Raw genomic sequence first — 25625 nt, 5'->3', positions numbered from 1 at the left:
TACCCGCCACAGCCCGATGTTATGAGCTGTCGTCTTGAATGCACGAATACGACTACATCTGCAGGAACTTAGTCACAACAGGGGGGACGGTGAAACCAATGAAAGACTAGAATTCGACCCAAGAGGATCTTTGCAAAGGTCAAAGCCCCAGGCGCGACAAGAAAAGAAAAGTGCACCAGGGAAAGGAAGCGTGCTAGAACGGGCCGCAGGCATACACTATTCATCACGTGTGGCCTGGCCGGGGAGAGTCAAAAAACGGCACAAGGGTGACTAGCATGTAAGTTACGAAATATGTTTTCGCTCATCCCACATTCACTAACACAGGTGTCCACTTGGGACCGCCCGTACGGAGAACGCCGACCACCTGTGTCAAACACTTTTCTTTCCTTTTTCGTCCCTTTTCTGTCGCTCTCTTTTTTTTCTTTTTTTTCTTTTTTCTTTTTTTTTTTACTTCATCCCCTGTGCAGACATCCATATCCACGGATCACACCACACCGCCTACCTTACAAACCATCGTCCAAGTGAACACAGCTTGTCCTCATTCCTTCTCAGAGTGAAAGAAGGCCACTAGAACCAACGACGAGATGCCAATTGATCCGCAGACGACCTCCCGACGCCCAACTGCGTCAGACAACAAACGCCGCAACAGTAAAGCAGAGCAAACGGCAGCAAGTACCAGCTTGCAAACGCACGATAATAAAGCGGAAGATGTCCCCGAACAAGAGTGACAAAATACCAAGCAAGTGGCAGAACTGCAAGCAAGTTGTTTGTAAACAGAACGTCAGGCGACCCGTCGTGAGCAAACAACGGAGCCACACAACAACAGAGCCTGGCTCGCGGAACTCGTCCAAACGAATGAAAGTGGAAACAGCCTCGAAACCACAACTCTGGTTTTGTCGGACGTCGTCGGAGTGGTGTCTCTGCAACGTGAGGTAGCTCTGTTGCCTCATCCTTCCCAGTAGCGGCAGTCTCATCAAACGCGGTAATGCTGGGTCAAGGTACCCCGGCAGTCCCAGAGTGAAGCAGGGGTAGGCGTGTTAGGGTGACTTGAAGGAGGAGAACAGTCAAAACAAAGAAGTTGACGAGAATGGAAAAAGGAAAGAAAACAGGTGGTCAGCTCTCACGAGGCAACCCTTTTTGTTTTAGTCTGTTTTACTCCTTTTCTGTTCCACACGTCTCATTGAAACTAACAATTCACTCCGTCCAGGTATTCGCAGAAAAGCGGCAAAACGGCGAACATATCTTCTCGAAGCCTCTCAATTCGGAATTTCAATTACCTCTCACAATAATTTGCTTTGAGAAACCCTGCGGCACGTCACCGATCAGGGGCCTTTTGTTTGCTTGTTATCCCGCCCCTACCCATTTCTTATTTTTTGTGCAGTTCCCTTACCGCTCCCCCCCTTCGCTAACTGACTGATCCAGCAACCGTCCGGTCGGGTTGTTGGCAAGCATAGTGTGGAGCCTCTATCCCAGCACATCATCCCAGCAATGGGAAGCAGGGAGTGGTGGACTCGCAGAACTGGAGAAACGCGGCATGAGACGCAGTATAAAATAGAAAGAAGAGCAATTAATGTACCGCGAGTAAGATACATCTCGCTGATGGTTCTTTGAATTAACAGGACCCATCACGAACCGGAAAACGAGACAAAACGAAACCAGGTGGGCCGATCTCCTCTCGGTCTCTTCGGGACCTCCGCTCACTGTCCTCCGCAAACGCGCCGTTTTGCCTCTACTGAAGCCCGGAAGGGCAAAGAGCATCGGAAAAAGAAATAAAAAGAAGCAATACAAGAAAGAAAACGAAGGAGAATAGAACAGCTTCTGCAGAAACTGCAGGAAACCGCCCATCGTCATCCCTTTCCGCGCCGTTCGTCAGGAACAGTGGTCCCTGGCGTGGGTCGACACCTTCCGGCCTGGCCTCTTTAATTTTCACCTATGATTAATGACCCCCTTTGTTATTTCGACGTTCTGTCGTTTTGTCACTCGTCGCCTCGTTTCTTTTCTGCAAACGCCCCGTCGTCTTCGTGGTAAGGAATCCTTCTGCCAACGGCTGTTTCGGACGACTTACGCTTAGAAGCCGGTTCAAAATCCAATGAAAAGAAGCAAAGGCATAATACTTGATGTTCTCATTTCATGGAGCATACGGAGTACATATTCGTTGAACTAAGCACGCAGCATTCGCATTCACACCTGTTTGTCACGATTCCGCCATTCATATTGCATCGACCCGCCGTGGCCAGGCTGGTCTCGTCGATCCCGTGGAACTGGCGCAATGGGCAAACACTCAAGTCAACACTGAGCTATGGACAAGTGTGACAGTCTCGAATTTGCAAATACGTTCTCCCTCCTTTTCCCGGTTATCTCGCCGTCACCACTAGCTCTTGGCCTCTTATTGCTGCCCCTCTCTTCTCTGGGCTGACGTTTTGCATCACCGTCTCCACCTTGCACCTTTCACTAATTTTGTGCGGCGGGCCTGTCGATCTTTCGCTCCCTGGTGACCCTCTCTCTTCGTCTCCTTGCGTCCTGGAGGAGAGGCGCACAAAGCGTTTGTTTGGCCGATTCCGCCTACGAAGTACAATCACGGTATACCGCATTGCCCACTAGTGTTCCCTCAGGAAGCAGTTTCCCCCCACTAGCCCCCATTCTCTCTTCACATCTTGCTCTAGCCTCTCGGATACCGTCCCCTTCAGACCCGAGCTTTATTCATCCTCGCCATGCTCGTCGCTCGTTTTGTCTTCATGAGCCCCGTGTGCTGGAGAGACTGGGCCCGAACGAAACACTGGCCACAAAATAAGACGGCAAGGAGAAACGACCTGAGAAAGAGGCAATACCGAAGTTGAAATAGCGTGCGGCTAAGACAGCTCCCGCAAGGCGAACCTAGGCCAAACTCCCAGCAAATCCTATTCCAATTCCCCCGGCCGAAACAAATGGTCAGCGACGTAATGTCGCGCCGCTACAACACCCCAACGTCCCAGCGCAGAGGTTACCCACCCTTGACGTTGTATTTTCCCGCCCTCCAAGAGAGAAGTTACTCAAGGCTTCTTTTTTTTCGTGGGGCAATTTTTCAAAGTGCAGAAGATATAGTTTCTCGTGCTTTTCTTACCTAGAAGCCAGAGAAAAGAAGGGGAAAGCGGCGACAAGAGCACGTCGCGGAGTACATTCGTACTCTTCCTCTTCCAACACGGACCAGTCGACTTACAGGGAACCCCTGTTCAAACGAGTCCGGTAATACTGCGGCACTCTAGCACCACACAGTTGGGTAAAGTTTTGCTCTGGCGATATTGAAATACAAGAACCAGGCTCGTCAGGCCATGCGGGAGTGGCTGCAGCCGGCTACGGCCAATAGACCATTAAGTTTGCTCCCATGACTGCCCTTGCTAGTGCCGTTGGTGGTGTTCAACTAGACGGGACGGCTGAAAATGAGGAAGTGAGGGAGAGGCGAGAGACGAAAAGAACAGCGCTCGAAATGGACATAACATAACTACGAGAGGGGGAGAGAGTCACTGTCGTTCTAAGAGAAGCACGAAACGAAAACGCACAGAAAAACATAAGGTGGCATTGGGATGTTTCGTCACTTTCTTTTTTTCTTTTTTTCTTAATTTCTTTTTCTTCCTTTTTGTTTCGTTTCTTTTCCCGCTACCACGTTCCCTGTTAGCACACCACGTAAAGTGACTTATCCTCTTCGCCTCCGACACCACGGCAGCTTTCCTCCTAGGGTTGACTTGCGCGTCCGGGACTGGACGCCTTCTTTAGCTTCAAAGCGCCTCTTGGGGTTTAGTGCTGGCCAGGAATGAAGTTGGTGTTAGAGGTTTGTTGCACTAACACCACTGTACGTGTTGAACAAGAACACAGGACACGAACATGCCCTTTTCATGTTTTCCTCCAAAAGGAAAGGGAGAAGAAAACGAATAAGGAAAGACCCTTGCACTACTTACCGAGTCTCCTCAGAAAAAGAAAAAGAAAACAAGACGAAACCGGCCACCAAAACGACAGCAAACCCTGTCCAAGATACCACAGCAAACGAACGAAAGCAAGAAAGAAAAAGAAAAGAAAAGAAAAAGGGTGTGGAACCTGCACCTGGAGTGTTTGGCCTCGTCGTTTTGTCGTCGTCTATGCCCACTTTCTTTATCGTCTTTCAACCTCGTCTCTCTCTGAGCCATACTAGTCTGGCTTTCCTTTCTTTTTCTGATTCTTTTTCGTCTCCCCCTTTCTTTCGTTCTCTATTTCTATTTCTATTCTCCCTTCCCCATTCCTTGCTCTCGTCCATTCCTCTCGTCATCTCCGCTCTCAAACCCCACCCACCGTTTTGATTTTCTTTTTATATCTTCTGTTGCCTTTGTATCACCATACAAATAAACACCCACACACACACACACACTCACATCCAGATCCTGACAAACCAAAGGCTACACACAACAAAACGAACGACGACCAACGCACAAACCACACATCACAAACGCTCCGGGCCTTCCACTGCCGCCTCCACCTCCGGACGCCACTTTTTGTTGTTTTCGTTTGGATTGGGCCCAATCGACTCGGTTCAAAGTCCGCACCTCTGCCTACAGAATATCACCAACGGCAAACTTCTTGGCGACCAATTCCTGTCCCATCCTCATATTTTATTTTCTTGTGGCCTCTTTGTACGCATTTGCTCTTGTATTGTCCATTTTCATATTGTTTTCCCCTTTCGTTCTGTCATATTTCAGTCCACTTCTCTCACGTCTTTCGTTACCCTTCCTCATTACCTTTTCGTCCCGCTCCGTTTGGTCTCGTGTGACGGCCGTGAACTTTTTTTTGTTATTATTCGTGCTCTTACGATACCTGCGTCTCCGCTCGGCCAGGCACGTCCGCCTTTCGCCTCGCCTCTGCGTCCCGTCTGTTCTTGTCTGGTTCCGGTTGTCTTATTCTGACTGCCCGCGCCCCCTTCTTTTCCGCTTTGATAACCTGATATTTCGTCCATCTGGCCCTCAACGGCATCGATGGTTTGGAAGTTTGACAGTTTGACAACTCTATCTTCGTTCCCGTGAATTTCTGTCACATTTTTGTTGTTTTCTTTGTTCGCTGTCATACTTTCGTATCGATTTACCTTTTTTTTTCCTCGGATCCGTTTGATTTGTGCCATCGTTTGTTTGGTTCATCTTCTTTCCGTGCCGGGCCCGTTCACCCACAGAAACGAGAAAAACGTGTCGAACTGAATTGACCGCACACATAGTGACAGCACTGTGCTCCGTCTCTCGGTTCCTTATATTTCGTTTCTCGTCTGTTCTTGCTTCATCATTTTTTTTTTTTTTGCTGCTCTGCTTGGGCTTTGCCATTCCCTTCCCTTCCCTTCCTTCCTTCCACCGGCCGTCCTACCACGAGCAACACACGCCCCCCTCCCCCCAAAAAGGAACCGATCAAAATACGGCAGAAACGAACCGATTCGCAAACCACTGGAAGCAAACTCCGTCAATGCACAACTGCTCTTCCGTGTCTCTGTTCGCTCTTGTGTATTCACTTCATTATTTTTATCCGTGTTCTCATTCTTTCTTGTGCACTTCGCCATCTCTCTCGTGTGGCCATGGACGTCCAGCCTTGGAGTATAAAGACACAAGGAGTCGCCCTTCTTCCTCCTCCCAACTTTCGTCATCATCACTATCATCATCACACATCTCGTCGTCTCTCACAGCATCACCAAGGCATTTCAGCACAACTGGAGCATCCCACACAAACCACACAACCCACACAACCCATACAACCGCAACACCGCAAAGAGCTTCAACAGCAACAGACACGCCGGCCATTCTCGCCATACTCATTATCATCTTCTACGACGGCCTGCTCTCAGTCAAGCAACGCGCATCCTCTACCTCCGCTAACGTCAACATCGACAAGAAGACCATTCGCAACACCGTGGGCAGATCTACACACACATACAAACCTCACAATGCCCTTCACACGTAATTTCTTGCAGTCGATTCAAGACGACGAGACCGTCATGCCATCCCCTCCGTCTTCGCCCTCGCTCATGGCATGTGACCCATTTGCCGTCATGCCCATGCAAGACGATGGCTTCCCCCTACCAAGCAGTCCCGCCTCGCCGAACGTGCCACACCCGCGGTTCATTATCCCGTCCGGCGGCAGTGAAGGCATCCGCAGCGTTCCGGTAGGTCCACTTTCTTCTCTTTTGTTTTGTCTACTTGTTAATTTTCGTTTCCTTATATTTCATGGCTTTCATTTTCTTCGTCTGACATTGCAGCTACCCGGTGTTCGTTGCCCAAAGTGCGCCAAGGATGGTAAGGAGGTCTGGGTGATTCCCGGCCGGGCTTGCGGTTACTGTGGCACGGCGTGTGGTTAGGCTCGCAATGCTCGCTGCATTTGCTTAGTACACTTACCATACCTTGCTTGCCCTGCTTTTTTTTATATGCTTCTTGTTCTGCTATATCACTCTCGCCTCATTTTCTGTTTTGTCATCCTCAACATGTTCGTTCCATTGCCTTCATACCCTTTGAGATGTGTTGGTTGTGCAATGGCACTGGACAAGACGCAAGTCTTTGGAACGGGAGGGCCAGATTGGTTTGTTCTTTGTTATTGTTCTCTAGTCTGCGTGCTTGTCAGAGATGATGGAGGTCCTGGGAGGACAAAAAAAAGACGATAAACCGACACACAGCGGCAAAAACGACATTCGGACGCATGTGAATACGGAGAAAGAGGAAGCACCTAAGCACTTGGGGAGTTACACTGTTGTCTCTTAAATTTGTTTTCTATTGTTACACGCCACGTCAAAAGGGAGGGACGGCGCTTCGGAAGCGGGAATAATTCTTAATTTTGATATTGCTTTATATGGCTTACTGCATCTAAATTTATTTATTTTATATACTCCTTTTTTCTCATCGGTTTATCCTCCTCATTTTCTTCATTCACCCCACGCAAATCGTTTACTCTTGTTGTCGTCACCACCCTGCTGCGGCAGCCCATCATATACATATAAATGAAAAACTACTTGGACCAAGTGGAAAAGACGTAGGGACAGAATCCAGATTATACAAAATTGGCATTGTGGAAATAATGATGTCTCACAGAATGGCGATGTCGAGAGATTGCCTTCTCGCCACAGCCTACTTGCAACCGATGAGGAACATCGTCTCCTGTATGACCTGTGGCTTGTTTATCCCCTTTCTGTCGCTTCTCTCTTTTTGCCCGGATTGCTGTCAGATTGCACTGCATTTACTTGCCTTATCAGACATTTGCTGTTGGGCCCAAAGAGGGGCAACTCGATGCACAATATACAAAATATATAACCGCACGAAACATGGATCCATACAACGACACGAGATACACCGCCACAAACACACAAGAACACGGCGTATCACTACACCAGTCCAAGGGATACTACCCCTCTCCCCTCAGCAACACCTGGTCGAGTCTGTGTCTGCATCTCTTTTGTACGTTGCTGCTTCGCCTGCTGTTTGGGATCACTTTCACTTTTTAGTCTGTTTTATTTCGTCTTTCTTCTCAGCGGCATTGTTACATGACATATACGCTGGATAGTGACAGCATGCTTTACTCCATCCTCTTATTTTGCGTCTTGTGGCCTTGTGTTCCCAAAAGGCAGTAGTTTGAGCAGTTCCTGCGGGCAAAAAAGACAAACGGCAGAGAGCAGAGAGCAGAGAGTACTTTTAAATCCTTCTTAAGCGATTCCTCCCCTCCGATTTGATTCTGCTCCCTTTCCGTCTCCATCTCTAGCATCTCCACTCGTTCGTACGACGGTACACAGCCATATGGTACACAAACCCTATCCACCTATGTGTGGCAAGCTCTGAGCACGAACGGTTCCCGAACGGTGACTTTGTGTATCTTTGCTTCTGTCCTTCTATGTTGGCCCGTGTCTGTTGGAGAACGAAGACACAACCAGATACAAAAAAAAATAGAAATAAACCAAAAAGACGTGTTACGTGTTCCGCTGTTACTCCAACTCAAGCATAGGTCGACCGACGGCACCGGATGTACGACAATTAGTGACCCGGCGCGTACGAAAGGACCGCACCTGCTCGGTCTTCCTGTTTTTCAGCGTTTACGTTTCCCATCTGTGGACGGTCTGTCGCCTTGCTTCGACCCAACTGCTGCATTTGTTTATCTGACAGGTTGTCTGGTGCTGCAGTTGTGTCACCCGCCGTGGTGAGAACATCGGGCCACCTTCCACCCGACGCACGCACAGCCGATTCTGCAGGACGCTCTGCTGCGAGTTGCAGGAGTATGCTGTATCTGACATGGGAAGACGGGGGTGGAGACGATGCTGGGAACAAGAGCATTGTTTGCACAGTGTCTCTTATTGGCCCACCTCTGACTCTTGCAGAATGCGGTCTGCCAAGAGACCGCCTTTGTTTACGTCTACCCGTCGGGCTGTTCTACGATGGCCATTCATCATTTAGAGTTGTGTTCCCTATTATTTTGCTTTGCTCTTTTATACTTTTTCTCTTTATTTTATTTCTTTCATTTTTGGACATTCCCTACCCGCTCCGATGGCGGCCGGATGGCTTTACGCACCGGCCCATTCTCGTTTGATGAGGCTCCAGCTTTGAGTATGTGAAGAATCAAAATTAGAATCAAAATTAGAATCACAAGCAGACTTAGAATCAGAATCAGAGTGGCGGTCTGCACATGCACGTAGCCTTTTCGTTCGTCTCCGCCATCCTCTTCCGGCCAGTTCCTTCCCCTTTTATTTCAGATGTATTTTATTATAATCCAGTTTCATTTATCGTAGTCAATTTGATTTGATAATGAAATCTTTGTGGATATGTCACCCCGTGACCATCTGCTATACACGTCTTCGTTCACTAGATTCTCCTCGCACGACAAAATGAAAAAAAAAAGTCTTTCTGTTTTGACTGTTCTGTGGTCGTTCGTTTCTTGTGCCTTCTTGCACAAAAGTAGGGCATGTTTGACGTGCTCTTGTTGTCCTCGGAGAATTTACGCCTATTGTTTCTTGAAAAGAAAATTGGGCACGATTGCGTTCTCAGTCAACGGGCTTCACCTGTGGGGCATTCTGTCGCGTTCTCCTTCTACACACTCATACCACACACACACTCAAAATAGATTGACTTGTATCACCGTTTCCAGGCTTCGTGCAGAGCTTGACACGGGCGTTTTGATAGTTCTACGTGATCGTGCTACAGAGTTTAACTTGTACACATGCCCTCTTTCGCATCTGCAATGCAAGCCAAGAAATAAGACACTTGTTGGCAGCTGTCATTAATTTTCTCCTTCAGCCGTGTATGTAGTACGGTCTTTGTTTTCTGGTCGCACTACTGCTTCACACCTGACATACACGTGGTTTTCTTGGCTAGGTTGCCCTGCTGTGGGACGTACCAGGGATGGCGTCTGTGTTGACGTCTGTCTCGTGAGAGACAGAAATGCATGGACGGTGATGTGTGAGCTGTAACGTGGCGTGGTGGACAGTTTTGCATATAAAATGATCATGAGACTGGCATCGGCGGGAGTGCAGAGAGATATCGGATCTCGGTTACTCACTTTATTTTGTACTTATTTCCTTTTTATGTCTATTTCCTTTTATCTCTTTCATTAGTTCCCACTCTTTCACGTCTTGACTGTAGTACTGTAGTTATTGTTTGTTTATAACTTTGACCCATTTTCCCACTCAATGCTCTTAGAACTGAATGTGATTACTAATCTCACGCAAGACGATCGGTCAGCTACAATATGAGAATAAGTGAATAAACCATGAGTGAGGGGAGTGCTGAGAATAAGAGCGAAATTGCAGCGCGAGCTAAACAGTTGTGTAGGACTCTCTCAGAGATGCTCATCCCAGCCGAAATCTTGGGTTTTGCATCCAGGACAGGATGAACCGCCAGTCCATCATCTATCTTGGCATCCACTTATCCACTTCATGCTGGGGTCTGCGCTGTCTTGGCGAAGATCTTGCGGTGGGAGTTTATTACCAGGGAGGTTCGAATGTTGAGATCCTTGTTGAGCATACGAAGTCATAAATGTAAGAGTGCACTTGGAATAGGGAAACGTTTTGGTGTGATAGTACGCAATGTTCCCATTGCGAATCAATTGTGAACTCCGATTTCGTCGAGTCTTGACGATTTCGTTGGTTGTCGTCGCTCCCTATCACCTGCAGCACTTTGTAGACTGAAGCATGGGTCACTAATATCCAATGATAACAAAAGGCAGGTTTTTGCTCTTTCCATTGTTTTTCGTTTTTATTTTTTCTTCTTTTTTTTCTCTCATTTTTAAAGCCCCAAAATCCACCATTGCCCACTCCTGTCGCACCTTGCACGGATAATTGGCGGTGCCTGGTCCTTGTCGCACCTGCCGCGCACCCTGTTTCAGACTGGCAAACTTGTGCTCTCCGCGACACTTTCTGTGCCAAGACGACACATCCCCGACGACAATCCGTGCGTGTAAGTCGCACTCCTAAGTGGGCAAAGTCGGTAACCTCTCTGTTCGTCTATCCCGTTTCATTTGTATGGTTCCGACAGTCGATCACGCCAAGACTGAGCCCGCATCTGGGGAAGAAGACAAATGAGAAGAAAGACGAGAGAGAAGACAGGAAAGAACAAATCCTTCATGACGGACAAACATCACAAATCAAACCCAACGCTGTATCTGAACAAACCAAGTCCAGAAACGACCTAAAGGCCCAAACGATAAAAGAGAAAGAAAGACGGAGATGGTCGATCCCCCAACAAAGCTGGGGGTTGGCAACCATTCTTTGTCGGCTTCTTTTCTTCTTCGTTTTCATCATGTCCGCCGGACTGGATGTGATTTGATTTGATTTGTTTTTGGTGTTCTCGGCTCCAACAGCCAGACTCGCTCCTCGCTGTTCATTCCGTCCGTCTTATTGTGTGTCTGTTCTTCTCGCTTTGTGCCCTTGATTGCCGTGCTTTCGCTTTTCGTGGTGAGTGTCCGTCCATCGTCGCTCTCATTTATCCCCCAAAAGAGCATCTGTACTCGAAGCGTAGTGTCGTTTGTCCATTTTTTTTGTTATCGTTGGTCGTCGCCGTTTGTCGTCTTTGGTCGTTGCGTGGGTGTTTCTGCTGCTTTTAAACAAACCCAGTCCCAATATCCTTGACGTATCGCCCTCTTCCTTTTCTTCCTCCATCTCTTCCCAGTTTCTCATATATTCCGAGCCTGTTTCTCTGCTGTAACCTCCTTGTGACACCTCCCCGTTGGCGAGTCATGGCGCGACAAGGGCGTCTCTGACCATTCTTGTCCTTGCAGCCCTGCCACTACGTCGTCTCTGCACCCATTTCGCTTCGGCTTCTTCTGTTTTCTGGTCCATCCTCCCTCCTCTGCTCAGTTCTTATCCCGTTTGCGATATTTCGTGAGCAAGTTTCTTCCTACTTACCCCCTTCTGTTAATTCTCCTATCGATCTCACACTCCTACCAGTATCCTCCCCACCCCTTCCTGCATCAGAAACTTGCTCATTCAAAGCGAGCCACACTTTGGACAGCCGCCTACTCAGTAACTTGCTCAGTCGCCCGTCTTGGCAAGGTGTAAGGAGCTGGCCCAAATTGACACACCGATACGGAGTACACTGACACACAATGGCGCCATCTCAGTTAAATACGTCATCGCCCCGGCCCCTTGGCTTGATCAATGATGCCATATCCTCTGCTGCCTCGCCTCTGCAGGCCAACTTTCAACTGAGCTGCCGTTCACCGGTCCGGCCCACACACGATGTCGGTACTAGCGCCGGTACTAGCGCATCGGGAGGAGCGGGAGCAGCCGGCTCCCGTCCGCACCGAGGAAGCGCTCGGCATGCACTTTCCTTATCGCCTAACAACGCAGCCGCATCGGCCTTTCTAGTACCACCGCTACGGCACTTTGGACCGCTACCATCGCCGTCAAGACGGACGTGGCCCACATTGCCAGAGGATGGAAGCAGTCAGGACACTGTTGTCGATGATGACGACGAGGCCGATGACTTCGACACTGTGAACGACCGCTCGTGGTTTCTGCCAAGATCACCACCCACGCCCGGAGTCGCGCCTTTCAACCGTTTCTCTCACGCCCACGCCCGCGATGATGACGACACAAAACTGGGCGTCGTATCGGCCGTCAACATCATCGTCGGCAAGACCATTGGCGTCGGCGCCTATTCCGTGCCGTCGGCCATTTTCGAAGGCGTGGGCTCGGTCGGCATGGCCTTGCTCGTCTGGGCTGTCGGCAGCCTGATTTCGTTTTGCGGCCTCGCCGTCTATCTGGACCTGGGCACGGCCCTTCCCCGCAGCGGCGGCGAGCGCGTGTACCTGGAGCGCATCTTCCGCCGGCCACGCATGCTGGCCACGTGCATGTTCATGGCCTATGTCGTGCTGCTCGGCTTCTCCACGCCGAACGCCATTGTGCTCGGCGAGTACGCCCTCTACGCCCTGGGCGTGCCCATGAACCGCTGGAATGTGCGCGCCATTGCCGTCGTGTCGGTGACGGTGCTGTGCTCTGTGCACGCGTGGCAGCCGCGTCTGGGTCTGAAGCTGATCAACGTCCTGGGCGCCGTCAAGATGCTGATGCTCGTGGTCGTTGTCGTATCGGGGGTCGCAGGGGGGATAATGGGTGTGGGCTCGGATCCGGCTCGTACACCAACGACAACGAATTCTACCGCTGCCGCCATAGGCATGGTGACGGGCCGGCAACTTGACGCCGGCATCAGCACGGCCCGTCGTAACTTCCAGGACATCTGGGCCGGCTCGTCGTCGCAGCCCTACGACTATGCAACCGCCCTCCTCAAGGTCATCTACTGTTTCCGCGGCTACAGCACAGCCAACCAGGTGCTGTCCGACGTCCGCGACCCTGTACGCACTCTGCGCGTGGCTGCACCGCTGGCTCTCGTGCTAGTGTCACTGTCGTATCTGGCCGTCAACGTCGCCTTTTTTCTCGTCGTCGACAAGGACGCCTTCCGGTCGGCCGGAGTCGTGGTGGCCGGCGTCTTTTTCCGCAACGTCTTTGGTGACGGCGTTGGCGCACGAGTGCTGCCCATTTTTGTCATCATTTCGGCCGCAGGCAACATTGCCGCGACGTCGTTTGCGCAGGCCCGAGTCAACGAGGAGCTGGCCAAGGATGGCCTGTTGCCGTTTGCTTCGTTTTGGCGGTCGGGCGACAAGAAGGACAAGAAGGTGGTGATGGACACAATGGGGACGATGGAGACACCCACCAATCCAACGCCCTCCCGTGGCTTGTTGCTGCACTGGCTTGTGTCCGTGCTGGTCATCGTCGTACCGCCTCCCGGCAAGATATACAACTTTTTGGTCGACATTGGCGGCTACCCCGTGTCCGTTATCAGCGTGGCCATCGCGGCCGGGTTGCTGTACCTGCACAGCACGCCATCAGAGCGCTGGGCGTCGCCGTGGCCGGCGCCGCGCCTGGCCATTATCGTCTTTGCCACCAGCAATTGCTTGCTGCTCGTCTTGCCGTGGATCCCACCTGTCGGTGGACGCGGCGAGAGTGAACGCTTTGCGTCGTATGCGTATCCGACGACGGCCCTTGCTGTTATTGCCAGTGGTGCGTTGTTCTGGCTGTGGTGGCGGTACCGAGGGCTGGGCCGCATCTCTGCTGAAGCATCGTCGGTCGGTACAAGGAGAAGGCATGACAGCAGAACATCAAGGAACTCACCGCCTGGCTGGGACCGCATGAAGTTTGGCATGTCGAAGGTCGGTGTTCAGAACAGCAGCAGTGAAGGCAGCAGCAGCAGTAGCAGCAGCCCGAAGGCGGAAGAGGACGGTGACGATGACGGAGACCATTCGGTTCATGATCCTCTGCTTGAGGACAACGACACTGGTTCATCCCCGCCAGTCAACACCTCCACCACGGTCCGAAGGAGGGCGCCTTGTGGGTGTCCGTCGCCTGACTAAGTGGCATATGTAGGACTAATGAGACAAGGGACTGACAAGGCACCAAGAAGAGAAACACGCGGCATTCTTGTATATAAACGAAATGACATGATGCGATATAATAGATAGATACCTTGCAACCTCTTGACATTGGAACGCCCGCGTGGCAATGAATTCAAAAAAAAAAAAAAAAAAAAAAAAAGGGTAGGATGCCAAAGAGCATAAATGTACAAAAAAACTAACAGATAACTGAAAGCTCGTGCGCCCAAAATACTCGACGAGTCATTCAGTGCCGTCCTGCTTCGCCGACGGCGCCCGAGATGAAGACGGTGTAGTCTGTTGCCAGAGCTCGGCGCTTCTCGTGCTCCTCAAGGCGAAGATCGGGGTGGGCATCGGCACCCTCGCCGAGCAGGTAGCGGCGGTGCCAAGGACCGACGAACACGCCGTCCGGGTCCGCTGCGTCGCGCACTTTGTTGAACTTGGCCAAGTCGTGTCCGTAGGCCGATACCAGCTCGGCATGGTCCGAGCCAAAGTTCTTGGCCCAGTGCGGCCTGCCGCCCAGGTCGCGCATCAGCCACTCAAAGGCCTCGTAGTAGCGGTCCAAACCAGGCGGGTCCTTGTAGTACGGCCGGTACATGGTGGCGTTAAGGTACAGCGTGGGCGTGTCGGTGGGTGTCGGGTCGAGGAAGGGGCGCGTCGACAGCGAGTCTGGCTTGTCCCGCCTGCGGAGCTGCTGCTTTGCTGCCGTGTCGGCCACGCGCACTTCGACAGGCGCGTGCACATACAGGCCGTCGGCCGAAAAGGGGATGCGGTGGTCGACGTAGCCCTCGTCGCCAGGCTTGAGGCGGTTGATCCACGCGCCCAGCCGCGTCAGCGCCTCGGGCCCGCGCGCAAGCGGAATGGCCCACTCGTTGACGAACTGCGAGTACAGGCAGTTCATCAGCAGGGCTTTGTCGCTGGGCTGCAACCCGGACGTCGTGGAGCCGTTGCGGAAGCCATACTGCATGCCGAAGACAAACCACTCGATCCACGGCAGGATGCGCGGCACGAAGCGGGACAGGTACAGCAGGTTGTGGTACACAAGGTAGCCGAGGGTGCTGTCGTAGTAGGACGTGGGCGGCGTGAAGTCGGGCTGCTCCTCGGGGGTTTTGGCGCAGTCGTCCGCCGCCCACACGACCGCCCGCCGGGTGTAGGGGAACCACCACACGCGCACAAAGTGCGCCTGGGTCCACAGCTCGCTGTGCCGCGCGGTGCCGTCCGTGTCGCCGCGCTTCCAGGCGTCAAAAACAACAGAGTCCTTGTCCACCGTCTGCGACCAGCTGAGCCGGAACGCAGGTACGGCGCGCAGCGTAATTTCCACGACGATGCCCAGCGTGCCTAGGGACAGCAAGGCGGCTCGAAACAGGTCGTTCTCGTCGGCGTCGGCCGTGTCGCGTGTGCATGTCTTGGTGGTGCCGTCGCCCAGCGTGATTCGGAGCGCCACAATGTCGTCCGACAGCAGGCCGTGCCGCAGACTGCTGCCGTGTGTTCCCGTGGCGCATGCGCCTGCAAGCGACTGCTCATTGATGCTGCCCAGGTTCGGTAGGGCTAGGCCGTGCTTGGCAAGCTCGGCGCTTAGGTCAAAGAGCCGAATACCGGCCTCGACGGTTACCTGGCACGAGGTACGGTCGACTGCAATGACGCGGTTGAGGCGGTCCAGGTTGACCAGCCAGCTGCTGGTGCACGTCATGTCTGACGGCGAGTGGCCACAGCCCGTAGTGGCAATGCGCCGGCGGCGGTGGCGCGCGAGCTTGACCACCTGCTCGACCTCGTCCACGGTGGACGGCTGGATGAACAGCTCCGGCCGTGAGGCAAAGGTGCGTGCCCACGTAGCATGCACGTAGCCCCGGCGGGCCAGGAACGGCTGCTTGGCACCGGTCACAGCCAGGTCGACGCCATCGTATGCGGCTGGGTCAAAGTTTGATGCCATGACGGCTAGGAAATGGGGACAAAGGGGCGGTCAAAACAAGGAGAGAAGTAAAGAAGAAAGGAAAACAAAACGAAAGGAAAGAAAACCGTCGTATCAACTGACTAGCCCAGATAAGGAGACATGGCGACGACGGCACGACGATAATTGAAGGACTCGAAAATGCGTATCAACCTTGTAGGAAGAGAATTCCAGCGGCCTGCCAGGTGGTCCCCGCATCGAGGAGAATGAGGCCATTCTCACGACTTTTTGCTCGAAAGTCAACCCCACCCTTTAAGCCCGGCACAAAAATATTGATAGCGGGTTACATAAGCGGACCTGCCCATAAACGGCAGGAACCCCCACCGCATGTTTACGATGTACAGGGAAAGTGCTTCTGCCACGGAAGACAGCTCGCGGACTTGGTCACTGCGCCGCCGTCAGTGTCCATAACGGCCAGCATGGTACAGCGTAGGCCGCAGCCCGCATCTGTCAGGAGCTCGAAAGCGGTGGGACACGAGACGTCCAGCTCTGCATTCAGAGTGTCTCCTTCTGGCCAGCGATGGATGGCGGTTAGATCGGACGTCGTGTCGAGTGCAGAATAAGCCGCCAAGAACGGCAGACAGCATATGTGTTGTTCAATGCACAGTGTCCGCCATTCTGTAAAAGGAGAGCACGTGTGTCGGCAAGCTGTTTTGCTGGTTGACAAACCTGTTATGCAACATTCCCATGGAGGGTGAACCGGAGCAGTTTTGTCGCTTAAAGGTGCATATCACGTGTTTGGACGGCCGGCTTCAAGGGCCCACTTTGGCCAACAACAACGTCATCGGCTGCAGAGCAATTGAGCTCCAACGCTCGTCTCCCCGATTTCATCTTTGTTGCTCGATCTTACCCCTCTGCAACCTCGAATTCGCAACACAAATTTGACGAGCACAAACGATCCAGACGCGTCCCAGCACGGAATCGAACTCGCTTCACACCAATTGACACCCGCACACAACGGCCGCCATCATGTTTGGTTTCGTAAGTTCAAAACAAGCGTCCCGGCGTCGAGTAAACAAGCCCATAAAGCCACCATCTGCTGACACACTTAGCGGAAAACACTCGACATTGTGACGCTGTTCCACAAGGCCAGCTCGCCCGCATCCATGCGCGTCGTCAGCCTTCTCAAGCAGGCGTCGGCGCATGCCTCGGAGACGGCCACCGAGGACCAGGCCAGCGACCACCGTCCGCAGACCGAGCAGGCCGCCGCCTCGCGCCGCGAGCCGTTTGACCTCAACATCACGGAGGACCCGCCGACCACGGACCAGCTGCAGACCATCCTCGAGTACGTCGGCACCGCCGGCATCCCGGCGATTGTCAAGGGCGCCAAGTCGCAGACCGAGGCACTGCGCAAGTTCCGCGAGAGCCACGACAACTTCCAGCGGCCCGTGGTGGTCGACTGGAACAATGGCAAGGCCGTGGCCGGCGACAAGGAGTCGGAGATCCTGAAGCTTCTCAATGCGAGCAAGCAGGAGGAATAACAGGACGAAGCCATGCGTGTAGGTATATAGCGACGACTACCTGCAGGGGCGGAACGACCAAAGCTCGCCAAGCAAACGAAGAATAAAACATACATGCATATAAATATATAACGGAAGGAAAGGGACAAAGGGCCAAAGCCATTGGAGCTGAGTATTTGAACAGATTTGAATGTGGTTTCTCCTTACATTTTGGCCAGCGTGGCTGCGGCTGTCTGACGCCTTACTCTGGAAGACTTAGCAGTAATGGACACATTATGCTTTTGATATGCGAGCGCAGCGAGAATCTCTTTTGTCGCGTCATTATCGCCCGCCGGTTGCACCGTTTGCGCCTTCCTGCCACATGAGTCAGAGATCCTGCCTTCTCTAAAAAATTGTGTCGATGGGTTGGATTAGAAACTGCAAGGGCACACTGTGGCTCTTTCCTCATTTTGAGATTTGTACAGCCACAGCGGCAACACGCTCTGTTTATCCCAGAATCCCCTTCTTGATATATTCGACCTGCCACTACTTGCCCTTTTATAATCCAAGCACACTCAACTTCACCCCTGCCTCGCCCATATATTATTGTTATGTACCAACTCACCAACATTTCCTACTATTGGCCTTATACAAAACCACATTGTCGTCGGCCATGGGCATACGCAAAACTCTGAAGCGCCGGGCGCAGACGGAGAGGAAAGAGTTTGACCTGTCACACCTCGGAAACAAGACGCGGGGCAAACCGGCCGTCGTGGACGAACAGCTGAAGGCGGACTCCGGCGATTCTATCTCGCTAAATGAGCCTGCTAGGTACACCCACTGCCGACATATCTTCTGTCGGCTCTGGGACGCCGTCTTCGCCCTCATCCTCGACCTCAATGGCCATGCCAGAACGCACCGTGATGCTACTAGCAAGGCAAGCCACATGCCACACGGCGCGTACCAAGGCGAGCAGGAAACCTGCCGCAGCCGGGAACTCGACCCCTGCTCCCCAGTCTGGGACTACCGCCTCTTGCCCTGGAAGTTGTGCCATCCCCACTTCAAGACACCACACAAGATCCCTCTCGAGTACGGCCGTGGTGGCACTTTGGCGGTCATGCAGTCGCTGCCGGCCTGTCTTGCCTACCGCATCGTGCACCCAGCCTGGCGTGCCGAGCGTCGGTCGCCGTCTGCTGTCTCCTTACCGCTCGAGGTCATCAGCAACGAGCCGCCGTTCGACAGTGCCGACGAGTATTGGCGCGTCCGATTTACCGGTACGACGCCCGAGCTACACCAACAGGTCTGCCGCCAGAGCCCAAGCGCCGTAAACATGGGCCGATGGTCCATATAGGCAGACGGCAGAAACGCAGTACAAATCGGCATATCAGCATATGCTCATGGCCAACCCATTGGCCGCCACACCAAAAGTTCGGCAGGTCCAGCTTTTTTTTTTTTTTTATTATATTTCGTATTTTTATGCCTTCAGCGAATCGCTTTTTTGTCATTATATACACAGGGAGAAACAGCATGCGCGCCCATTGTCGGCTCTCCTCTTTTCGGCGGTCGGTTCTTCGCCGCTCTATATTCGCCGAATCGTCGCCCGCTTAGGCCTCGCTCTTGACCAGGCTCGAAACCACATCCTCAATCTGCTTGTCCGTCAGGCCTGCACATATAAGCGTTAGCGGAGAACACTACGATGGCGGCATCGATATCGTCATCACCACCACCATCACTGCCACCATCATGGCGTCCAACACGGCAACCTACCTTCCAATGTCTTGCTCGTCTCGCGGCCAAGGTCGTAGCGGGCATAGATCTTGGGCAACGTGCCCTGGGCCTCGCGCAGAAGTATCGGCGTGTTCGGGTTGTTCTTCTTCATCGTCGGGTACGCACGGGTGAGGAATGTACTGGTGGGATGCACGGATTAGCATGGGCCCCAAGCCATTCAAGCTGCAGGATCCTCCACTTATCACGATCATCAACGAATGGACTGGACCTACCGCGTGGCCGCGCTCTGCTCGCCAGTCTGGCAGAAGAGGAAGCGGACCTCCTTGAGGCCCTTTGTGAAGGCGTATTTGCTCGACATTGTGGCAGGTGGTGTGTGGTGGAAGGACAGGAGGGGGGGGGGGCAAAGAGCGAAGACGGAAGAGAGACCACGCCGTATTGCCTCTTCTTTGGACGTTGCGACTTTTGGAACCAAGAAAGCGAAAGCCGATCCAATTGGGGCTGCGACTACAAAAGGGTGGCCCCTGATTGGCTGCAGTATGTACAGAAGTAGCGTCTCACGGAGAGCCCTATATCTACAGCGACTACAGTGAGCGACAGCATACAAGAAGAGCGGATAGCGACCATAATGCAGCGCCATCAGTCCAACGCGACGAAGCAGGCTTGCTCATGATAGATAGAACGAGACATAGATGCTCAAAACAAACTTAAAGCACTTTCAAGCACAATCTATCCTCTCGGAGTCGTCGTTCGTCCCGCCCATCACATCTCGAGATCACGTGCATCTGCTGAACTTTTTTTGCTTATCTCCGGGTCCCCACGACACTGCTCTTGGCCCCTGGCGCCCGCTGTCATCCAGCGGCTAGTCGCCCCCGACAGCGCAAAAGCGAGCCCCGAAACCGTTGAGTCAACGAGTGCCCAGCTGCGTCGGATTTCGCCAATGCGGTCGTCCTGAGTTGGGAAAGTCCCACCAAAATTTTATCCGTCGTGGTGCCTCCCCCCCTTCCTTCCCTATCTCTACGCCATCTTCGTCGGACCGCTGTTCGGCCTTTCCTGCCTTTTCTTCCCAACGACACGACGCTTGCCATCTTGGATCACGACTTTTTGCGATACAACCACAAACGCTCTTTTCTGTCGCCTTTGAGCTTCTCGGCGACTGTCCTCCTCAACCACTCCCCACTCCACTCGCTCTCGACACTCCCCGACCACTTGCACTCGACAACCTCGTCCGAAATCAACCCGAGCCCCCGAAGAGTCCGGAGCCCCGAAAAAGAGTCATCCACTCTTTGTTGACATCACCATATACCCTCTATCTTTTACAGCAACCTCGCACCCCCTTTCATCCCCTCTCACAACCTTTCTCAACCTCTCTCACGCATACGACCGCCATGTCGTCCTCTGCTACGTTTGCCCGCGCCGCCGCGCGGCCCTTCGCCTCGGCCACCTTCTTCTCCGCCAACACCCCGAATGCCTCCTCCATGATTGTCCGCCGCATCGCCACGGGCAGCCGGCCAGCATCAAAAACGATTCCCCGCTTCTCCTCGGCCTCCTTCTTCGCCGCCGCCTTCCGTCGCGGCACCAACAGCACCAAGAGCAGCCATTTCTACGGCCGCCGCTTCCAGAGCGGTGCCGCCGGTGCCGGTGCTGCGGAGGCCAACGTCAGTTGGTTCAAGCGCATGTGGGACAGCCCCATTGGCCTGAAGACGGTGCACTTTTGGTAGGTTTCGTTCTTTCCAGTCCTCGCTCCGCCCGCGCCCGCGCTCGTTTCCGTCTCTTCGTGTCTAACAACCACTCCAGGGCCCCCATCATGAAGTGGGCGCTGGTCATTGCCGGCATCTCCGATCTGGCCCGCCCCGCCGAGAAGCTGTCCGTCACTCAGAACGTCGCCCTGACCGCCACCGGCCTCATCTGGACCCGCTGGTGCCTGATCATCAAGCCCCGCAACATCATGCTGGCCGCTGCAAACTTCTTCCTGGGCGTTGCCGGCATGGTCCAGTGCGCCCGCATCTACCTGGCCCGGACATCTGGTAAGACTGCCGAGCCCCTGGCCGATGCCGTCAAGGACAAGGTCGAGTCCGTCTAGGAGGCCATCAAGGGGGGCGAGCAGTAGGAGAGATTGTGTACGAGAGGGCTTCGGAGCGGACGTATTAAGAGAATGCGTGGGTGGCTACAACTTGGGGGATGCAGAGCTCGTTATAAAGAGCAATAGAGCGATTCCTCTTCTCGGAAACAAAATTGCTCTCTATTCTCTTTGCCATTTGCCTGGAATTGTTTCTCACGCACTTGCGCATCTATGCATGATTTATTGCACGGTTAAAAGAGGGTACCTACACAATGAGATATCACTTCCTAGCAATCAATGACAAACTCGTAACAAGACGTGAACAAGAGGAATACCTTATGTACAGAGGGGATATCGTTGCTGGTTGGGGCGTGATGCTACGAGCGGCATCTTCTGCCCGTGTAGTATGTTTTTATGTACTATGATAACAAGGGAGACTCTGACACCCATCCTGCCTCCATGAACCCGTTCCTGGGCCCAGCTACATCACTAGACACTCACCCTCCTGCTGCCGGCCAATTTTGCTGCGTGATATCCGCTCCCGCTGCCGGGGACCCGTCTTACCGGACCGCTTGAGGTCTTCCAGCCGCTCGCGGGCCTTTGGGAAATCCTGTGCTGTTTTTTCGTTAGTAAGGTGACGCGATAGTTGAACAGAAAGAATGACCGAATCAAAAAGACAACAAGACAAAAAGAAGACTCTTACCAGCCGCTCGCCAATACCACCGCTTAGCATCTTCCAGGTTCGCCGGAATTCCAATGCCCACCTCGGTAAAGTACCCCATAGCATACTCGGCTTTGGCCAGACCCGCCATCGCCGCCTTGCGCGCCCACAAGTATGCCTCCGTATCGCTCTGCTGCAGCACACCGTCCGAGCCCGTCAGGTACCAGCCGCTCAGCGCCAGCTCCGACTGGTGCTCCTCCTGCGTCGCCGACTTGGAGTACCACATAATCGACAGGCGGCCGTCGACGGGACATCCCATCAGGCCATATTCGTACGCGCACCCCATGCGGAACTGGCTGAACTTGTACCCCAGGTCGGCCGCCTGCTTGAACAGCTGGAACGCGTACGCCTCGTCCCGCAGAATCACGTCGTTGGGCTGTGCGCTCTCATAAAGCAGGCCCAGCTCGTGCAGGGCGTGTGGGTTCTCCGGGTCCGCGCGCTCGGCTGCCCTCTTAAGCCAGCCAACGGCTTCGCGCGGGTTCCGCGGTTGACCCAGCAGTCCCTTGAGCAGGATCATGCCAACCTTGTACATTGCAGGCGTGTCACCGAGCGTCGCCGCGCGTTTGTACCACTGGATGGCCTTGAGCGGGTCCTTGCGCGTACCGCCGCCCTCTTCGTTGCCAATCTCGCAGCACACAGCCGTGCGGTAGGCCGCCGCCGCGTGGCCCAGTTTGGCCGCCGACTGGTACAGTGTAAAGGCATCCTTGTTGTCTGGCTCCTGACCAAACGTACCACGGCCCAGGCAATCGGCCATGAAGAACATGGCGTCTGCGTTTTGCTGGCTGGTCAGCTTTTTCAGCAGCTTGTGCGCGTCAAAGGCGTACCGCTCGCGGGCCTTGGTTCGCGTGCGCGGGTCAGGCAGTGTCGGCACAAGCTCGTCGACCGCCTCCACAAGCTTTTTGGCCAGCTTCAGGGAAGCTTCTTGGTTGCTGGGGTCGGCCTTTACCGTATTCCGCAATCGCTCGAGCAGCTCCGGCGTGACAGGCGGTTCCGGCGGTGGTGGCTCATTGGCCAGTGGACCGTTGGATGATGGCGGCATGGCCTGCATAGCCTGCATGGTGGGCGGCGGCGGTTGTGGCATGGGCTGGTTCTGCACGGGTGTCGACGACATCGACCCCATGGGCCCACCCCCTCCTCCGCCGTTGTAATTGCGCACAGGCATTGGTCGGTTGCTGAGTTGCTGGCTCGCAACCGAGTTGGGGATAAGACCAGGGCGGACCGGTGTAGGGTGTGCAGGAAGAGAGTCGCCGTTGGAACCAGATCGAGCTGATGCGCCGCTTCCTCGTCTTACCGGGCCGGGGCCAGACGGCAGCCCCCCTTGCTGTTGGTGGCCGCCGGATCTAGGTGTCGGCATGGGCGGAATGTCACCGACCATTTCAAAAACGGCTTCTTGAGATTGGCGTAGGTCGGGCTGAGACTTTGTTCTATTAATCTCAGGGACCCGGTTTGCTCCTCGCTGCGGACCAGGGCCATCATTCGGATGGGCACCCCGATCAAAAGAGCCTTGTGGTCGGTGCTGCGGTTCGTCGGGACCGTTCGGGCCAATAGCCCCGCCGGCATAGTCACCGCTTTCCCGGGAGTCGTAGTATGTATCGTAGAAATCGTCAAAGGATGACGGCCGTGCGCGCTCCTCCGGTGGCGGCTGATTGTAGCCTTGGTTAGGACCAGGATGGCCATTGGCGAAGCCTGGGTTGCCACCACCATCAGGATACATTCTTTGCAGCGGCGGGCGAGAGTCTTGAGCGGTCGATGGCCGCTGAGGTGGCATCATGCCCGGTCCACCGCCGCTCGGTCCTGGCCCAGGACCATTGAATGGACGGTACGGTCCACCGCCCGGAGGACCGCGCCCGCCCATAGGATCCATGGATGTAGGCATCGTCATTGTACGACTTGGTGGCCCAAAGTCGTCATCGCGGAAGTCTCTCGGGGGCGGCTGGCCGTATCCTGGGTCACCAAATCCCCCACCCTGTTGCGTGTATGATCGTTGAGGTGGTCCCCGAGGAGGACCGTAACCAGGACCGCCGCCGCCGCGCGGGTCACCCATTGGACCGCGCATCGGTGGGGGCCCACGGCCGTTGGGACCACCCGGTGGCGGGCCTTGTCGGTTACCGGAGATATCCATGCCAGCAATGCCGTCCATGATTTGCTGCTCGTCGTAGCGATCCGGCTTTCCTTGCTGGCCTGGGAAAGGCGGGAAGGCATTGCCGCCAAAACCAGCGTCTATTGGGCTCGCTGGCGGGCCATTGCGACCGCGATTCACTGGTCATGTTAGCTGGGAACTCGTATCCACAAAGAGAAGAAGAAGAAGAAAGTACTAGCGAAAATGGAAAGAAAAAAACACGTACTCAGCGGGTCTGACGTGTTTCCACGTTCTGGCGGCCCTGGGCGGAGACGTGGTGGTCCGTTCTGGTAGCCCCCTCTCATGGGGCCAGGTCCACCGCCTCGTGGAGGATACTGGCCCCGACCGCCACCATTGTCCATTGTCATCTGTCTGGGCGGAGGACCGCCCCTCCCTCCGCCCATGGGTGGACGACCGCCACGGCTGGGACCGCCGTAGTCCTGTGGTGCGTCGTAACCGTAGCCCGGATCGTCATAACCGCCGTCATAGTCGCCGCCATAGCCTCCGTCGCCACCGTATCCGCCGTATTGGCCGCCACCAGGGCCGCCAGGTCCCCCAGGTCCCCCAGGTCCATTTGGTGCAGGACCTCCCGGGTATTGTCTTTGTGGCGGCGGTCGTGGAGCTGCCGGTCCGTTGTAGGGGCGCTGCTGTTGTTGCGGCGCATATCCGTCATCGTACGCCATGGTGACGCCGTGGGTGCACAGGCGCAGTCGTGTCGTGTCGTTCGAAATAGGAAGCGGTGGATCAAGTTGTGACCTCGTCGAGTGACCCTTTGACAGTAGTCGGATTAGGTGCAGAGACGAGACCGAAAGAAAGGGAAAAAAAGTATCGAACTGCCGACAAGGCCTCAGGCTTCCATGACGAAGCACAGATTGAGAAGAAAAGCAAGAAATGGCGACCAAAAAGTATTATGAAAGAAAGACGCCGAGGAAGAAGTATGTTGTGTAAAGTAGCTGTCGAGAGCTCGTTAGTGTCGCATGACGACCAGTCGTCGGCGGCTAATAGAAAAAGTTGTGTAGTTGATGGCGGATAAAAACGAGACAGAGTCGAAAAATACAGCAAAGCCGCGTCTGTTTGTGTCTCTTTTTGTCGGTTGTGTTTGTTGTTTGTCCAAGTAGTCTAGAAAAAGGGCAGCGAGGCAACGAAACCACAGCGGTCAACAGCGTTTCGGGCGAATGCTGATCGACAGTTTCGGCGGGCACTTTGCACACGCAAGGGACGAGAAGTGGGAGAGCGGACAGTAGGTGCAAGGGTATGTCGAGAGGTGGAACAGGGTGCGGCGCAATCCTTGGTCGTTGTGAGAATGCAGAGTGAATAGCAAAGGTGAAAAAAGAAACGAAAAGAAAACAAGAAGAGAAGAAAGGAGGCTTCGTCGAGAAGTTGAGAAGAAAGAAAGAACGGTTGGCAGGTGGAGAAGCAGCGTCGACATAGAAAGTGGAACAACGCAGAAAGGGAAGGAGGGACAGACACAAAAGGGCAAAATGGGACAACACCCGACAAGAGAGGGAAAGAGCGAAGGCGAGATGGAGAAAGGGTTCACCCTGGCGTCCCTCGCTGCGAAGGAACGGCCGCCCAAGAGGAAGGCACGATGGGACCTCACCCAAGAATAGTCCAAAAAGGGTGCTGGAAGAGAGGGGAGCGGATAGACGTTAGAGGAGGGAAGGCGCGAGAGGAGGGCCTCCAAAGGCCAATAGCGCCGCACGAAGTGGGCGCGTGAAGGCAGAACGGTTTAGGCCAGGAAC

At 54.0% G+C, this 25625-nt stretch overlaps 7 protein-coding genes across 7 annotated transcripts; 4 read left to right on the top strand and 3 right to left on the bottom strand.

Annotated features, from left to right (window-relative positions):
- Positions 1–5923: 5923 nt before the first annotated feature.
- SPBR_06263 (uncharacterized protein) lies at positions 5924–6334 on the top strand (the record flags this gene model as incomplete). Its single annotated transcript, XM_040764525.1, has 2 exons — positions 5924–6142; positions 6236–6334. 2 exons carry the CDS (start codon positions 5924–5926, stop codon positions 6332–6334), a joined length of 318 nt encoding a protein of 105 aa, XP_040622611.1.
- Positions 6335–11550: 5216 nt separating this feature from the next.
- On the top strand, positions 11551–13851 carry SPBR_05671 (uncharacterized protein; the record flags this gene model as incomplete). Its single annotated transcript, XM_040763934.1, has 1 exon — positions 11551–13851. One exon carries the CDS (start codon positions 11551–11553, stop codon positions 13849–13851), a length of 2301 nt encoding a protein of 766 aa, XP_040622610.1.
- A 265-nt stretch (positions 13852–14116) lies between these two features.
- SPBR_05819 (D-arabinono-1,4-lactone oxidase) lies at positions 14117–15799 on the bottom strand (the record flags this gene model as incomplete). Its single annotated transcript, XM_040764082.1, has 1 exon — positions 14117–15799. One exon carries the CDS (start codon positions 15797–15799, stop codon positions 14117–14119), a length of 1683 nt encoding a protein of 560 aa, XP_040622609.1.
- Positions 15800–16786: 987 nt separating this feature from the next.
- Positions 16787–17298, top strand: SPBR_06241 (uncharacterized protein; the record flags this gene model as incomplete). The annotated part of the gene is made up of 2 exons (XM_040764503.1): positions 16787–16798; positions 16870–17298. 2 exons carry the CDS (start codon positions 16787–16789, stop codon positions 17296–17298), a joined length of 441 nt encoding a protein of 146 aa, XP_040622608.1.
- A 631-nt stretch (positions 17299–17929) lies between these two features.
- Positions 17930–18607, top strand: SPBR_06192 (uncharacterized protein; the record flags this gene model as incomplete). Its single annotated transcript, XM_040764454.1, has 1 exon — positions 17930–18607. The coding sequence occupies one exon, from the start codon at positions 17930–17932 to the stop codon at positions 18605–18607; it is 678 nt and encodes a 225-aa protein (XP_040622607.1).
- Positions 18608–18860: 253 nt separating this feature from the next.
- Positions 18861–19342, bottom strand: SPBR_06248 (NADH dehydrogenase (ubiquinone) 1 alpha subcomplex 2; the record flags this gene model as incomplete). Its single annotated transcript, XM_040764510.1, has 3 exons — positions 18861–18919; positions 19024–19163; positions 19257–19342. 3 exons carry the CDS (start codon positions 19340–19342, stop codon positions 18861–18863), a joined length of 285 nt encoding a protein of 94 aa, XP_040622606.1.
- Positions 19343–20320: 978 nt separating this feature from the next.
- On the bottom strand, positions 20321–24566 carry SPBR_05501 (uncharacterized protein; the record flags this gene model as incomplete). Its single annotated transcript, XM_040763765.1, has 5 exons — positions 20321–20584; positions 20768–21060; positions 21545–21658; positions 21747–24023; positions 24110–24566. 5 exons carry the CDS (start codon positions 24564–24566, stop codon positions 20321–20323), a joined length of 3405 nt encoding a protein of 1134 aa, XP_040622605.1.
- Between the last annotated feature and the right edge of the window lie 1059 nt (positions 24567–25625).

This window comes from Sporothrix brasiliensis (assembly GCF_000820605.1).
Source record: "Sporothrix brasiliensis 5110 chromosome Unknown Cont15, whole genome shotgun sequence".
NCBI classification, from domain to species: Eukaryota; Fungi; Ascomycota; class Sordariomycetes; order Ophiostomatales; family Ophiostomataceae; genus Sporothrix; species Sporothrix brasiliensis.
This window is presented reverse-complemented; position numbering and strand designations above follow the sequence as displayed.